Source organism: Leopardus geoffroyi, chromosome E3 (assembly GCF_018350155.1).
Source record: "Leopardus geoffroyi isolate Oge1 chromosome E3, O.geoffroyi_Oge1_pat1.0, whole genome shotgun sequence".
Taxonomy (NCBI): Eukaryota; Metazoa; Chordata; class Mammalia; order Carnivora; family Felidae; genus Leopardus; species Leopardus geoffroyi.
This window is the reverse complement of record NC_059340.1, coordinates 3,707,021-3,722,188: the sequence shown is the minus strand read 5'-3', so window position 1 is coordinate 3,722,188 and position 15,168 is coordinate 3,707,021. Positions and strand designations below refer to the sequence as shown.

The 15,168-nt window shown below is 66.0% G+C and overlaps 2 protein-coding genes and 1 long non-coding RNA gene across 19 annotated transcripts in view; 1 reads left to right on the top strand and 2 right to left on the bottom strand.

The window, feature by feature from the left end:
* Positions 1-2,157, top strand: part of LOC123589361 (monocyte to macrophage differentiation factor 2) — a 128,839-nt gene extending 126,682 nt beyond the window's left edge. For all 15 annotated transcript variants that reach the window (XM_045461349.1, XM_045461348.1, XM_045461351.1 and 12 more), the window contains 3 exons: positions 1,003-1,142; positions 1,489-1,628; positions 1,861-2,157. In XM_045461349.1, coding sequence (XP_045317305.1) covers positions 1,003-1,142; positions 1,489-1,628; positions 1,861-1,966 — 386 coding nt within the window. In that variant the 3' untranslated portion in view covers positions 1,967-2,157. The remainder of the gene's footprint in view (positions 1-1,002; positions 1,143-1,488; positions 1,629-1,860) is intronic.
* On the bottom strand, positions 4-3,189 carry LOC123589367. Of its 2 annotated transcripts, XR_006708281.1 has the most exons (5): positions 3,029-3,189; positions 2,581-2,778; positions 1,801-2,015; positions 995-1,373; positions 4-498 (listed from the first exon to the last, which is right to left on the bottom strand). It is a non-coding gene; the product is annotated as an uncharacterized LOC123589367 (long non-coding RNA). The 2 variants fall into 2 exon arrangements; XR_006708280.1 differs by having other exon boundaries at positions 2,581-3,189.
* A 1,354-nt stretch (positions 3,190-4,543) lies between these two features.
* AP5Z1 (adaptor related protein complex 5 subunit zeta 1) lies at positions 4,544-14,950 on the bottom strand. Of its 2 annotated transcripts, XM_045461369.1 has the most exons (17): positions 14,825-14,950; positions 12,235-12,372; positions 11,784-11,970; positions 11,031-11,175; positions 10,726-10,838; positions 10,151-10,319; positions 9,653-9,793; positions 9,352-9,389; positions 9,112-9,274; positions 8,454-8,632; positions 7,691-7,833; positions 7,272-7,412; positions 6,552-6,663; positions 6,175-6,272; positions 5,593-5,725; positions 5,300-5,514; positions 4,544-5,090 (listed from the first exon to the last, which is right to left on the bottom strand). In XM_045461369.1, exons 1-17 carry the CDS (start codon positions 14,863-14,865, stop codon positions 4,820-4,822), a joined length of 2,427 nt encoding a protein of 808 aa, XP_045317325.1. In that variant the 5' UTR covers positions 14,866-14,950; the 3' UTR covers positions 4,544-4,819. The 2 variants fall into 2 exon arrangements, with proteins under 2 accessions (XP_045317325.1, XP_045317326.1); XM_045461370.1 differs by lacking the exon at positions 5,593-5,725 and having other exon boundaries at positions 4,978-5,090; positions 14,825-14,940.
* Between the last annotated feature and the right edge of the window lie 218 nt (positions 14,951-15,168).

Below are 15,168 nucleotides of genomic sequence, written 5' to 3'. Positions count from 1 at the left end.
AGACCTGTCCCCAGGCTCCCAACAGCCCCCAGTCCCCCCCCCCCTCCCCGGCACCTGGGCGGGGCCCCTTTGGGTCACTGTAACCGTGCGGCCCTAGGGGCACGTTTGGCCTGGGCTTCTGGTACCTGCCCATGAACGCCCGTAGCCCGTGCTGGGCAGGCTCTAGGGGCCACGTGAGGCGGGCGCAGGGTGGTTCAGGCCCCCGTCGAAGGGCACAGGGTGCACAGCCACCTGTGGGACGAAGTCCCTCCCCCCAGGGTGGAGGAAGGGACGGCTTAGGTGGTGTGCACCAGGTAGGAGGCTGGGGGGAGGGCGGGGGGGGCCCTGAAGTGCAGGGCAGAGCAGCCCCCGGCAGTGCCGCCCCCGGCAGTGCCCCTGCAGACTCTGGGTGTGCCCCAAGGCCAGGGGTCACCTGGGCAGATCCGGGCCTGAGGCAAGGCACCTGCTTGCTGGTGAGGGGACTGCAGCCACACGCTCTGCCTGAAGGCCTGATCTGACCTGTGGGGAGAGAAGGCACAGGACCCTGGGTGGGGGGCCACAGAGCTGACGAGTCCCAGCTCCCGCAGGGGCGGGGTCAGACACGGGGGTGGGGGGGAGGGAACGGAGGCGGAGTCACCGCTTAATGGGTAGAGGGAGGGGAAGGGGGCCCTGGGGGGACCTGGAGCAGAGCCCACCGTTCAGCCTCTAGAAACAGCAAGGCTCTGGGAGGGGCTGCTGTCCCGGGGGGGGGGGGGGGCCGTCACGAGGAGGGAGGAGGCACATCCCTTCCAGGCACGTGGGGGTGTGGCCCACAGGCGGGGCCGGGATCCATCACCCCCCGGGGGTTGGAGGAGACTTGCCCCCCTTGGGCCCAGATGGGCATCTTGTTGGAGCCGCGGGAGCATCTCCCTTTGGAGGAACGGTGGAGCCCGCCGGGTGGGGACAGGGCGGGACAGTACAGTGGCGACGGTGGCACGAGCCGCCCTCCCCTTCCACCCGTGGCGTCTCTTCTCACCTGCCCAGGAGACGGCGTGGCTCCGGCGGACGAGCCCCCGCCAGCCCTCTCCAGCCGCAGCTCCAGCGCCGAGGACTTCTGCTACGTGTTCGTGGTAGAGCTGGAGCGGGGTCCCTCCGGCCTGGGGATGGGCCTGATCGACGGGATGGTGAGCGGCCCCCTGGGCTCCTCCTGCTCAGGACTGCCCCACGCAGGCCCACGGCTCGCGCAGTCACTGGGAGACCACGGGCGGGCGGGGCGGGGCAGGGCCGGCCGCAGGCTCGGGACCGGGCTCAGTGGGGCAGCTCGGTGGCGCTTCAGAGAAGGGCCCGTGCGGCAGCCGCTTCCCCGGCTGGCCGTGTCCCCTCTGTCCTCAGACCTCAGGGTACCGGTTCCGGGCCTGGGGGGCGGGGGGGTGGTGTCCGGTGCTGTCCGTGCGGACACGCCGGAGGCCACGAGAGCGACCCCCCCCCCCCCGGGGCCCGCCCAGCCCTGAGCTGCTACTTGGCCCGCAGCACACGCCGCTGGGCGCCCCCGGGCTCTACATCCAGACGCTGCTCCCGGGCAGCCCCGCGGCAGCCGACGGCCGGCTGGCCCTGGGCGACCGCATCCTCGAGGTGAACGGCAGCAGCCTGATGGGCGTCGGCTACCTGAGGTACGCCCGCCCTCGGGCCCGGACCACCCAGCCGTTAGGGGAGCCCGGGCCCCTTAGCCCCGGCCCCCAGCCCACTGTTCGACCTCTGACAACACGGCAGCCCCAGCGGGGTCCCTCGGGGTCGCGGGGGGGGGGGGGTCCCCAACCCAGGCGCCCCGGGAGCCCCACGCACCCCGAGGCTGGACCCGTGGCAAGTCGGCCACGCCAAGCGTCTCCCCGGGCCGGCTTTCAGGGCTGTGGACCTGATCCGACACGGAGGAAAGAAGATGCGCTTTCTGGTTGCCAAATCTGACGTGGAGACGGCCAAGAAGATCCGCTTCCGCACCCCACCTCCCTAGGGCGGGCTGGAGGGACAGCTGTGGCGGCCGTGCCGTGTGGTCGCGTCCCCTGCCGTGGATAATGTACATCTTCGTGTATATTTTATTTATATGACAGACGATACGAAGTTGTGACGTTTGTTACAGAGCTTTTATGTTTGAAAATTTTAACGGAAAAGTATAGATTCAATAAACTATCTTTCGTACTCTGAGAGGCTGGTGCTGCGTGCAGCCAGGGGGGTGCTGTGCTGGGGTCCCCAGGGCCTCCCCTCTCCCCGCCAGCTTGGGAGAGACCCTGGGAGGACACGGGATCGCGGTTTTAAGGGAGTCCGTCTGCCCCCCACCCTGCCCAGAAACGAGCAGAGGGGAGGGGGCAGCGGGCACGCCGGTGCGGGGCCCTCCTGCTAATCACAGGCTCGGCACCCGTCCAGGAAATGGTCTAGAGTCTCCCTGAGAAAGTTACAGTGAGGGCCTTTACCCACCCTGAGTGCCCGGGTCTCCTCCCCGCGACTCACGACCCCTCCCAGTTTCTCCTCGGACTGTGGAAGCTGAGGCTCGACCCTAGTACCAAGCTCTTAATCTGCCGTGGGGCTGGTGTCCACCTGGTCACCGTCCCTCCCCGACAGGAAACTCACCTCCTTGGCTACCAGGCAGCCGAGCGCGTGCGGGGGCGAGGCCGGGTTCGCGTCGCAGTAATAGCGCGGCTCGGACACGTCCACGCCGGGCGTCTTTAGCAGGGTCCTGCGGCCAGTGTACCCACGGCTCCCGTGTCGTCCTCACAAGTCAAGGCTGGGCTCTGGGCCCGGGGCCTCATCTTTGACAGGAACAGACACCTGGGGGAGAAGGGGTTTCCGGCGGGTCAGTGGCAGACCCGCCCCTGACGTGGAAAGGGGTCTCCTGGAGGGTGCACGGCCACCCGAGTGGTGTCCTAGGTCTGGCGCGGCTCCCTGCTGCCCTCTGGTGGGCGCAGAAGACAGGCGCGCTTGCGTCTGCCCCGGGCCCTTTCAACGTGAGGCTCGGAGATCCCGCCTGGTTGGAAGCACCACCCTCTACTGAGTGCCCCAGACGCCGGGTAAGATGTACTTGCGCGAGTTTCATCCTAGGGGCACCCGGGTGGCTCCATCGTTTTCGTGTCCAACTCGGTTTCGGCTCAGGTGGTGATCCCAGGGTCAGGGGATCGGGCCCCGCATTGGACTCTGTGCTACACATGGGGCCTGCCTAAAATTCTGCCTTTCTACCCCGCTTGCGTGAATCGAGGCCACCGAGTCAGCGTGCCCCTCCAGAGCCAGCCGGGATCGGTACTCGGGTAGTTTGTCTCCAGACGCTTAGGCACCGCAACAGTTCACCCGGCCGAGAACACGCGAAAGCAATGTCTGGGTTGCCTGAGCTCTGTGCGCAGCAGGGAACCCATCTCCTCCAAGTCTGCGCTCACCAACTAGTTAGTACGCAGGTTTGGGACCCACACTGTGTGCGGACGAGCTGCGCGCTGACGATGGCACCGCAGGCACCTTGCAAAAATAATACTTTTCTCTAAAACATATATTCTCAACCCTGGCCTTCCGTCCTGGAGCTCGAGGCCCACGTGGGGTCGGCGCGGGACAGGGAGAGGTCCGCGGACCCCGGCCTGGAGCTCGCGGCTCACACAGGGTCGGTGAGGGGTGCGGGGAGCAGCAAAGCCGGGTCTGCCCCATCCCGGGAGGACCAGGGTGTCCCTTGGCGCGCCCCGCCCCGATACCCGGCGCTCTGCTCCGAGGGCGCGTCACCTGTCGCCTGCCGGAAGTCATCCTGAGGCCGACTGTCGGAGCAGAAGCGGGCACCCCTTGCCCGGCCAGTCCCGGGTCCGGGACCCCCCGGCGTCCACCCACCTCCGCGGCTGCCGTTTCTACAGGTGCCCGAGCGGCCAACCGGCAGGGTCCGGGCCTGGGGGCGTGGTGAGGGCGGAGCCGGAGCCGGGGCCTGGCCTGGGGGCGTGGCCGGAGCCGGGGGCGGGGCTGGCCCGGAGACTCGCGCAGCAGCAGCACCACCTGGTGGCCCGGGGGCCCCCTCGCACCGGGTGGAGCTGGGGAGCAGCCTAGGGAGCTGGTGTGAGAGGTGGGAAGCTGACCTCAGTGGCGCAGGGGCAGGAGGCGCCGAGGCTGGGGGCAGTTTCTCGCCCCACCACACCCAGCGTGTCTCCCCCACTTGCTCGAAGGCTCCGAGCAGCAGGCGGGCGTCAGGGTCCCCGGGAACCACGGCCGGAGCCCCCTCTTAACGGCAGGAGGCTGTAGGCCTGAAGTCGCAGCACCTGCAGCCCACCTGGCAGGGGCCCCAGGGCCCATCTAGCAGGAGGCGGGCGAGAAAGGACGCGGAGCCGAGGCCCTTCCGGGGGCAGCTGCACTTCCGGGTCACCCTGCTTCCTCCCTGCTGGTATTCGGGCAGTTCTTTCTGGGACCTCCGGGACGCTGTGGGGACGGAGCAGGCAGGAACGGCCTCCGGTGTTTGGTGTAGCTGCACGAGGGTCCCCAGGGCCAGGTCTCGCAGACCAGCAGTGCACCCCCACTTCTGGCCCTGCCCCCCTGGGTGGAGGAAAGCGCACAGCCCCTGCCTTGTGCACACAGATACTTGCGGAAAGAGGTTTATTTTTGCTGTACCTTTTCTTGCCCCAAACCAGGAACAGCCCAAAACAGACCAAGCAGATGCCATCCAGCCCCAAATCATACCTGTGTTACCACACGGCCCACCAGGGTTGGAGAGGGACACAAAGAGCCACCGACTGAGGACGTGACGGTCCTGGCAAGCACTGAGGGACCCAGACCCACCCGGGCCTCCTCACGTCCCCTCTGATCACGGAAGCCGAGGCCCGGCCCTCACGTCTGGCTCTTTGTCACGGTCCCTTCACCCCGGCAGGAGGCCCGTCTCCTTCTCCACCAGGCGGCTGACGGTGCGCAGGGCCAGGGGCAGGGCCGTGTTGGCGTCGCGGTGGTAGCGGGGTTCGGACACCTCCGTGCTGGGTGTGAGCACGAACTGGGCCACGCTGGGCATCTTCAGCAGGGTCAGCAGCTCAGCGGCCCGCGTGCGCACGGCTCCCGCGTCCTCCTCGCAGCTCGTGGAGCTCGGGGCTGGGCTCTGGGCCGGGGTCCTCATCTTCGACAGGAACAGAGAGACCCTGAGGATGAAGGGACCCGGGTCCGCTGCAGACGTGCCCCGCACGTGGAACGGGGCCCCCAGCTCATGGGGCTCGAGCTGGAGAAGCAAGGCGGCGACGCCAGCAGCCCTCCCCCCGCGGAGCAGACATCGGGGACCGGGCAGGCATCCGGGGCCCATTCCCTTCCCCACAGGAAGCCTGCGGGTTTCCCTGTCCGGCCGCGACCGTACCTGGGAATCAGGTCTTGGCTCCGGGAGGCCAGCTTGGTCAGCGTGGTCATGAGCACGGTGACAACCTGCGGGGGACACCTGGGGAGGGCGGCCGACGGGCGGGACTGGGTGACCTCGAACAGCACGGCCTCCAGGGCCTCGAAGAACCTGTTGATCTGCTCCACGGTGCACCGCCGGTCCCACGACACGGACAGGTACTCGCCGATGGCCCACACCTGGGTAGGGACAGACGTCAGCCCCCTGCGGGCCGCCCGCCTCGGGAGCGGGGGTGCTGGCAGGGAGGCCGGCCTTACCACGGAGGCGAGCATGGCCCCTCGGCCCTGGATCCCGCTCACGCTCCCCACGAACTCCAGCAGCTCCTTCGCCAGCTCCACCACCAGTGACGGGTGCAGCGCGCACAGGGCCAGGAACCGCGAGCTCAGCACCCTGCCCGGGGAGGACCCAGGTGGGCCGTGGCCGCCCCCAGGCCCCAGGCCCCGGCCCCTCGCCCGGATCCACAGCCAGGGGACAAAACAGAAGGCTCTGAGCACCAGGTCGGGGTGCAGATAGTTCTGGCCCCTAAAGGAACCCGCAGCCCCTCCACCCCCGGGGAGGAGGCCGGGGCTGGCGAGGGGCCTGGGCACAGGCCCGTGTGCATCGGGCCCTCCGAATGGAGAACGGGCAGCCCAGAGGGCTCCATGGAGAGGGACTGGGCCAGCACGGAGATCGCAGACCTGGGGGGAGGGACGGACACAGGGACGGAGCGCTGGCCCGGTAGCTGGGCCTGGGGGTGACGCTAGGTGGCAGCTGGAAGGTCAGCCACAGAGGGAGCGGGGACCCGGAGCTGGGACCTGAGAGGGAACACTGAAGCCGTGGGGTGCGGGGTGCGGGCCCACCTGTGCACGTGGGCCTCGTACTGCGGCACCTGAAAGAGGGAGTCGCTTCTCTCCAGGAGCAGCAGCGCCAGCTGTTTGGTCAGGGCCCCGTCGGCAAACTGGGGGTCAGGAGGGAGAGACCGACTCAGTCCCGGTCCCGGTGACATCACCTCATGCCACGCTCTGCTCCGGTCCCAGCCGTGTGCGCTAGTTCCGGGCAGGTCCCAGGGCCCCCGTTCTGGGGAGGAGGACGGGCCCGACCGCGGCTCCCACCATTCCCCGTGACTCTGGCTGAGGCAGGCTCTGCAGAAGTCCATTGCGAGGATGCCATTCCCGCGCGCGTGTGCAGCCCGTCCTCCCTCCGGGCTGTCCCGGGGCCGCGGGTGTGTGAGGCTCACCTGGGTCACCGCTGAGAAAAAGGCCTCAAGCAAGGTGGGCACGGCCTGGGCGCACTGGACCACACGGGCGCAGCTGGCCAGGGGCTGCAGCAGCCGGTGGAGTGGCCCCAACCTGGAGGACACAGCGTGGCCCATTGAGTCTCCGCCCACACGCTCCCCAGAGCCCACACACACGCCCTCGACACACGAACGGTGGGCCGGGGCCTGAGGGAAGAGACGGCGGTCAGAGCGCCACGGCCCGGGCCACGTTCTGTGACACCGGCCTCCTCGGAGCAGGGCACGTGTCACCACGAGCGTCTTCTACCGCAGCTCTGCCCCCGTCACCAGGATGGAACACAGGGAGGGCTGGAGTGGGGCCAAGCTGCGAGGGATCTGCAGTCAGGACGCCCTGTTCTGGTCCCCAGGCTCCTCCTCCTGGGGCGTGCGACGCCTCAGTTTCTCCATCTGTGCAATGGAATCTCCACGGCACGTACCTCGCAGGGTCACGAAGACTGACCCAGGGAGCCGGCAGGGAGCTGAGCACGAGGCCCACGTCCAGGGAGCACCCATGAGGTGGCCACTGCAGCGTGGCGGGGCAGGGGGGGTCGGCCACGCCTGCCTCTTTGCGTCAGGAGGCACAAGGCCCAGGGGCAGAAGCAGGGTCCCACCATCCCTGGAGCAGGCTCTGGCCACACACAGCAGGTCCCAAAGCCTCGGTGCCGCACCCCTGAGTCTCCCCACCTCTCCGTGGTCCCGCTGGCCGTGGCACGCAACAGGTACTGGAGAGGACCCTGGAACTGGGGGTCCCGGGAGGCCTCCAGGCAGCTGGGGATCTTGAGGGAGGGGTCCCACAGCGGCCTCTCGGATGTGGCTGGTGACAACCTGTGAATAAGCAGGTGCCTGAGGCCGGGCTTAGCTCGTGGAAAAACAGAGCAGACGTCTCCGGGATATCACAGCACCTGAGCCAGTGGGCCTCAGGGTGACAGGAGCAGGCCCGGGGCACGGTGTCTGCAGGGCGAGGCTCCACCTGCGAGAAACGGGCTGGGGGCTCCAGGGCGCGGGGATGGCGCCGACGGGAGGCAAAGAGCCAGAGGGAGGCGCTGTCATCGGGGCAGAGCAGCGGGCGCGGGGAGGGGCCGAGGCACACCCCTGGGGCTCACCTGAGCTGAAGGTCCAAGGCCGCAGTCAGACAGGGCAGGTCCAGCAGCGCATGAAGCACCTCCACGGCTGTGTCCGCGTCCACCAGCGACGGCAGCAGAGCCACAAACTCAGCCGTGAGCGGCGGGCTGTTCCAGGCCAGGAGCTGCAGGGACAAGTGAGGCGGCTCGATGGGAACGGGAGGGCCCGTGTGGGGTACACAGCCCAGCAGCAGGGCCGTCGTCTGGGAGCCCACAGGCCGCCGCAGAAAGGGCGCCTGGGTCCCGGGTTGCCCATTGGCAGGGGTGAGGGTCCCTCCTGTGATCCTGGAGCCCGAGACACTCCGGCCTGTTTGCCCTCTGTCCCTGCTCTGTTTCTGCGTTAGCTTTCTCCTGACAATCAACGTCATCTCTTTCCACCTGCCGTGGTTTTTTTTCCCCCTCTAATGAAAGGACAGTGTCTCTAGCTGAATTTGCAAAGGCCACGCAGTGACCACGACCGGTCACAAAAGACATCGGAAGTGAACAGCACCAAAGGGCTGGGCACAGCAGGCAAGGCTCCTGGATGAAGGGCTGACCGGATGTGACCATCTGGACAAACCCGTGAGAATAAACCGCTGTCAGGCCCCCTGTTCCTCTGAAGGGGGTCAGCACAGGGCTCTCCCCCCCGGTGTAGGTGCTGTTTCCGTGTGACGCACGGACCCCCAGGCCGCCCCACGGTTCACCCTCCGCCCTGTACTCCCCACCCCCCCCGGCCCCGGCTCTGGCCGAGGACGACAACACGTGCCTTGAAGAGATTGGGGAAGCTCCGTTTGAGAATGTCCAGGTTCCTGCCAAACAGGGAAAGGTTGTCTCTGCAGAAGCACGTGAGCTCGAAGGCCAGCATGGGGCTGTGGAAGAACTCGGAGGGGGTCCTGGTGAGCAGGTGCTGGAGGACGGCTTCCGAGTCCACTGCGGCCGCCTCCCCTGAAAGGCACCAGCAAGGTCAGGGCCGGGGCCCCGGCAGGTGCGTCCCCACCTCTGCTGCTGGCTGGGGTCCCTCGGGGTCACGGGCCAAGCCCCCGAGGCCACACGTGTCTCCGGGACACCAGGGGCTCTGGGGTGTCCACCCCGCACGAGAAAAACCGGCTGAACTACGTTCGGCTCTTCCCGAGAGTTTCTGGTTACAGACCGATCCCTCCGAGGGACGTGATGCGGAACGTTCTTTGGAAGGTACTGGGTTCCACGGCCCCTTCCGCGAAACTCCGGTGAACCCTCACGGCCGGGAGTTCCGAGGTCAGCGTGAAGTCGCTACCTTTTCATTCGCTACGTCGACCCGCCGAGAATCGACACTACCTGCTGCTTACAGTCCCTCAGAGCGCGAGAAGAGACAGGCTGTCCCGGGCCGGGAACCGGAAGGTTCTCCGGGCAGCCCCCGGGAGCCCAGGCTCAAGGCGGAGGCTCACCGTGGTTCAGGAAGAACTGCGCGATGGGCAGCAGCGTCCGCACCCGGGCCGGGTCCCCGCAGAGGCGCGCGTGCAGGGCCTTCAGGCAGGACAGGGTGCGGTACAGGAAGGAGGGGTCCTGCCTGCAGACCACGTCCAGCACCAGCACGGCCTCCACCAGGCACTGCGGGGACGCAGGGAGACGGGGTGGGCTCGGGTGGAGCCGGGGAGCCCCGCGTGCCCCGCCCACCCCGCACTTACAGCTTTCTGTAGGTCTGAGTCCCCCTTCCTCAGGGCTCCTGCAGAAGGAAGACGGTCCCCCGGTCTCTGTCAGCGTCCCAACAGTGAACGAGGGGTGCACTGTTCTGGGAGCTCGAGGAGAGGGCGGGGAGCGGCCCCCGGGGCGGACGAGACATTGGGACAGATGCTCGGGAGGGCCGGGGACAGCTTCCGTCCACTGCCCGGCTCCCCGGGGTCTACGTCTGGAACACGAAGCCCCCCGGGAAAAAGAGGCTGCCCCACGTGCCCCACGAGCAGCCTGGGACGCGGCCCCGGGACTCACGCCGGGTGCTCTGCTCCGCCAGGCGCTGACAGTACTCGAAGGCTTTCTCCCGCAGCCGCTCCCGCGGGGGCAGCAGGCGGCCCGCGGTGGAGCCGGCCGACAGCACGGACAGCGTGGAGCCCTCCAGCTCCGACCTGTCGTCTGGAAAAGACAACGAGGCACTCGAAAGGTGCCCAGGCCAGCCGGTCCGGGGGCGTGAAAGTCACCAGGGCAGGTCTCACCCTCAGCAGACGCCCCCGTGGAGCGGAGGTGTCCCCGCCCGCCAGTCCAGCCGGTCTACACCGCCGGTCAGACCGCAGAGGAGAAGGGGCTCGGGAGAGCTCTCCGGACACCCTGATGACGCCCGCCCTCCGTGATCACTCCAGATCCCGCCCCAGACCGGGCAGGGCCTCTCGGTGCTGCTGAGGCTCGGCCGGGGCTCCCGGCGTCGCCTGGAGCCTCCCCCAGGCCCCCCTTCCCGTGGGCCCCCCTTCCCGTGGCCCCCCCACCACGTTCCACCTGCGTCCGGGGTGCTGGGGCCCTCGGGGTCGCTGTGCAGCAGCCAGGCCCGCAGCATGGAGAAGGCCTGCACGTTCAGCCACTGGTCCTCTGTGAAGTGCTGGCCCGTGGACAGCACCGTGAAGAAATCCGTGGCCACCGCCCCATCCACCTCGGTGACAGGGCCAGGCTGCGGGAGGCAAGGAAGGATGGGCAGCGCTGTGGGGACCCGGGCTGGGGAGGGCGGAGACCACGCGGGAGCGGGAGGGAGCCCCGCCTTCACACCGGGTGCGGCCGTCCACGCTCGAGAAGCGGGGGCGGCCCCCGGGAGATGCATAAACGCTAGCGCCCTAGTGGACGCGGCCCCGGCAGGTAAGCGATGCTCGCTAGCGCGTTTGGCACACGACGTCCCGGGCTGGGGGGCCGTGACCCTGCGAGACCCAAAACTCCCTCATCCAAGTGGAGACACAGAGGGATCATTCTGGAACCAAGGCGGGTGGAAAGACGGGAGGAGCTGAAGGGACCCCGCAGGCAAGGCCGGCCAACATGGCCCGGGGCCGCCCAGGGACAGGAACCGTGGGAGTCCCCAGGCTCACCTGCCGGGCTCTGGGTGTGGAGAAGAAGCCTCCGGAAGTGTGCGCCACCCCTTGCTGGACGCTGGCGTAGCGGAGCCAGTCCACCAGCCGCTTGCTGAGCTGGTTGGTCTGGTCTACGGGTCAGGGGAGGGGGGGAGCGGGGATAACAGGTGGGAAATACGTAAATCCCCAGATGCGGGCTGCAAGGGCACTCTAGGTCTTTCTAGAGAACAAGCAGCTGCTCCCGACAGGGTGCTGTGCCCCAGGCCGCCCCGGACCGCCTCCCTCTGCGCCGCCCGCATGGGCCTCTCAGGGAGGACGAATACCTTCGTGGAGGGTGTGCGGGGCGAGGTGGGTGATCTTGGACACGACTGGGAGCAGGTGCCTGGGACTGGGCCCCTCGGGCTGCCGGCTCTCGAGGATCCTGAAGACACGCTGGCCCACGCTCCTGACCTCCCCCTTCGGGTCACCCTTCAAACAGAACACAGGTGGACCGAAAAGCAGTGACTTACGTCGGCGTGAGAGCGACAAGCCATTTTGGTCTGAAAACCTCTGGAAAAGGACCGTCCGGTTCTGAAGGCTGCTGCTCTACTAGCATCGTTCTTTCGGTGACGTCACCTTTGACCCGTGTCCAGGACTGGGGCCTGGATTGGCCTTCATAGAGCCCTGCTGCTTCCCCAGAGACGAGAGGAGACAGGAGGAAATGGGGGTAGATAGGAGTGGGGGCGGGGAGTCAAGAGAAAGCGGTAGGTCGGGGGTGGGGAGGCAGCGGTGGGGGGGAAGCAGAAGGTGGGGTAGGAGGCAGGGGGAGCAGGGGGGTGGGGAGGCAGGAGGGGGAGGCAGGAAGAGTCGGTGGAGGCAGGGGGGTGGGGAGACGTAGGTGTTTCCGTCGCTTCTACAAGCACACAGGTGTCGGAGGACTGGTACACGAGCGACAGCCGGAAATGTGGCAGAATGGAGGGGGAGGCCACGCCGAGCCCACCTGTGCCGCAGGTCGGTGCCCGCACGGGGGCCGTGCGCTGGCACCCCAGGGTGACCCAGGGCAGGGAGGCCCACTTAAGCAGGGACGGCCACGGTACCTGGGCCAAGAGCACAGAGGCCACCAGACTCAGCTGCCGGGTGCTCTGGATGTGGTCACAGGACAGGCTCAGGTCGTCGCGGGGCGACATCTCTCTCAGGATGGAAGCGCACAGGAGCTGGAGCTGCTCGGGGCACTTGGCCGAGCACAGGGTGGCCTGCAGCAGGTGCACGCAGGTGTCCTCCAGCCTGGGTGGGGGGGCAAGGCCGTGTGAGCAGGGGCCACGTCCCAACAGGAGCCCCCGTGGGGCCACCGCCCCGGACCGTCCGGCAGGCAGAGAGAACGTTCTGGATCCGAGGGCCTTCAGCACTGGCTCAAGTGGACGTAAGACTCAAGCGCCAGACGCGTACATTTGCGCCAAGCTGCCCCGCGCTGACGGGTATCCGCCTGCGGCCTCTCGTGTTGGGTGCCTGGCCCGGGGCCCGCAGCACCCCAGAGACCATCACACTCACTTCCTCTTGTATTTTGTGGCTGACACGATGAGGAAGAGCCTCTGCAGGGCGTCCACGGCGTCGGGCCCCAGCTCGTCCTTCTGCAGCAGGTTAACGACCCGGGAACAGAACTTCTTCAGCTCCTCGTCCCGGATGTCCCTGAGCAGAGAGCGAGGTCAGCCACCTGATGTGCTGCCCTGAGCCATGGACAGAGCGGCTCTCGCACGGCAGGAAATGCCCATCGAGCAGGGTAGGCCGGGCGTGGGCGGGAGAGCGATTCTACCATCCCGTGGCACCTCTGCCTCTCGTGGGGACCCACCTGATTACCCGGCCTGGTTCCTCTCTCCCTCCCTGGGGCCCAGCCATCACCGGGTCTCCTCCCCCCTCCCCTGGCGGGCAGGGCCGTGGGGAGACCACCACTCCCGACAGCAAGCCCCGATAGAGACCACACACATTCGGATTTGGTTGTCCCAGGAGCGGAAGAACTAAAACCGATTGGTTTTAGGAGTCCGTATTAAGGGAGGTTTAGTTTGAAGTAAGTTGCTTTTCAAAAGATCCACTCAACGAGCCTTGACCTTCTGGGACAAGAGCAGAATCTCATGTATTAAAGGACAAGTGCAGTGACATGTAAGGTATGCCTACTACATACAGCTTCTTATTCCAGGGTTTAATCTGCCTGGTTAAAGATAGTATCTGTTGAGCGTTGACAACTGGTAAGACATTGAACAAAGTCTCAAAATGGAAAGCCGGTTTTAAGTTCTGTTTCAGTCCAGAAGGTAAGAGAAGATAACATGCCAAGGAGACGCGGTCCTAGGGACCTCCAGGGTGGCTGGGGGGGGGGGTGTCTCGGAGAAGGGCCCCCATCTTTCCCTGAGCCACGACTAAAGGCCACCGAATCCCCACTGGACCCATGAGATGCTCGAATTCGGGAGAGTCTGGAAATCTGAACCACTACAGATGGGGCATCTCCAGACTCGGGCTGATGAGAAGGTTAAGCAGACATCGGGAGCTGGGGTCCTGGGGTCCTGGGGTCCTGGGGTCCTGGGGTCCTGGGGCTGCATCTCGTCTTTCCTGTTCTTACTCGGAGGCTGGCGGATAAATCTCAATCAATCTTCCACCACTTCAGGTCTCCCTCTCACCTCCCAGCCCACTTTCATTTTTGTTTCCCTTTGACGTAGCCAGAGTCGGATTCAGTGACTTACCACGTAACCGGCGCTGTGGGGGGAGGACACAGAAAGACAAGAGGCCGGGCCAGGTCGTTTCTAACCGGGTTAATGGGACTGAAGCTACCAGACCGTCTCAAAAGAATATGGGAGGCTCCTCCTCCCAAATGAATCCTTTCCAGCATGTTCCCCATGTTGCAGGACGCTTTCTAAAACCCAGTCTGCTCCAACCCCTCAGTGGCTCCCCAGGGCCATCAGAGCCAAGCTCCTACTGACCCTAACAATGAGTAGAGGGTCCCTGGCCTTCCTTAGTTGGTCTAAGAATCCCACAGTTCTGTTTCCCCTGCTCTTGCCTTCTGCCTGAAATACCCCCCTCCGGGCATGGACCTTCTGCCTGAAATACCCCTGACTTTATCCCTTGCTGGTTATCTCCTCATGCAGAGCCTCCAGTTGGCTGGAGCTTCTGGAACTGCCCCCTGACTTGCTGCACTCTGCACACCCGTTCTCAGAGCCCCTGTCCTTCACTCAGGCTTCAGCTCACAAGCGATGCTCCTGGCCGCTTTTTCCACCCTTGCTTTCCAGCTCTGAAGAATTCAGAAACAAAAACTCACTCCAAATCCTAACTCCCGGACATCAGCAACTTATTTTAAAGTGCTCCCCCAAATCACAGGCTTCATTAGAGCCAAACAGGGTGAAAACCAGTGACACCTGATAGGGACTAGCTTTCCTCAAACGCTGAGAGAGAGGAATTGCATCACACGTGTATTTCACTTTTGGATATGGAACCACACTCTACCTTCAAACCACCCACACTCACCCGTCCAAGTTAGCGCGAGAGAAATATTTAGATGGTGAGGGCTAGTCATCCTGCCTTTCATTCCACGAAATTTATGACCAGGAGCAGAGGGGAATTGGGAGAAGTAAACCCACTGAAGTTCTGAGTGGGTGTCTGCTCTTAGTGTCGTCTCGCAAGAACGTGGGCGTGGCCATGTGGCATCTTGAGGGAGAGGCTGGTATTTAAAGATACCTATTTTCACTTCCTACAACCCTTAAATTCTAAATCGCAAAATCCTCCCTTGGCTCCCCCACCCCTCGGATGGAATCAAACTCCTGAGCCTGGCGCTTGTGCTCGCTGCTGTGGCTCAGTCCCACCAGGCTCTCCAGCCTCTGGGTGGCTCTGTGTTCCTGACCCCAAAGCATGTGGGAGCTTCTGGTTGTCCCACTTCCTGCTGGGCGTGGGGCGGGGGTGGCTCTCACCCACAAGCCTTCGCCAGTCCACGGCGCCCCATCCCGGGCCCCCAACCCCAGACTTGGACGGCGTGGCCTCCCCGTCCCCCTGGTCGCTAGAGCGGGTCCAGGAGGGCTGCTTGGAGTCGCCACGCACGGGTCGCCTGAGGACCCCCCCCCCACCCCCCCCGCCAAGAGCCCCCAGGGAAAGGTCGGGGCACCTGGCCTGGTGGAGCAGACTCTCGGCCCCCGCCGTGAACATGCCGCCGCCGCCGCCAACACCGGCGACCCCGGGAGCCCCGCCCGCAGCCCGGCCCGCGTCCCGCCACTTCCGGGTCGCGTCACGTGTCGCATCACGTGGGCGGGGCGGACAGGCCGCCGACCAATGGGCTTTGGTGGAGCAAGTCCGAGGGGGCGGGGCCGTCAGCGCTCGCGCCACGGGCCCAGGTGGGTTCGTGGTTGCCTTAGTGGGCTGCGGACCCCGGAACCTTGAGACCTGGGGCCCCGAGACCCCGGAACCTCGCCCCTTCCCCGCGACCCCGCAGCCCTCAGCACCCCGTGACTT

Excerpts from the sequence above, each read along its gene's own strand:
- AP5Z1 (XM_045461369.1), bottom strand. The coding sequence starts at position 14,865 with ATGTTCACGGCGGGGGCCGAGAGTCTGCTCCACCAGGCCAG. Across the intron at positions 7,834-8,453 it reads GCTTCCCCAATCTCTTCAAG|CTCCTGGCCTGGAACAGCCC; the intron begins GCACGTGTTGTC and ends TTGTCCCTGCAG. Across the intron at positions 5,726-6,174 it reads TACGAGGCCCACGTGCACAG|GGTGCTGAGCTCGCGGTTCC; the intron begins GTGGGCCCGCAC and ends CTCCCCGGGCAG.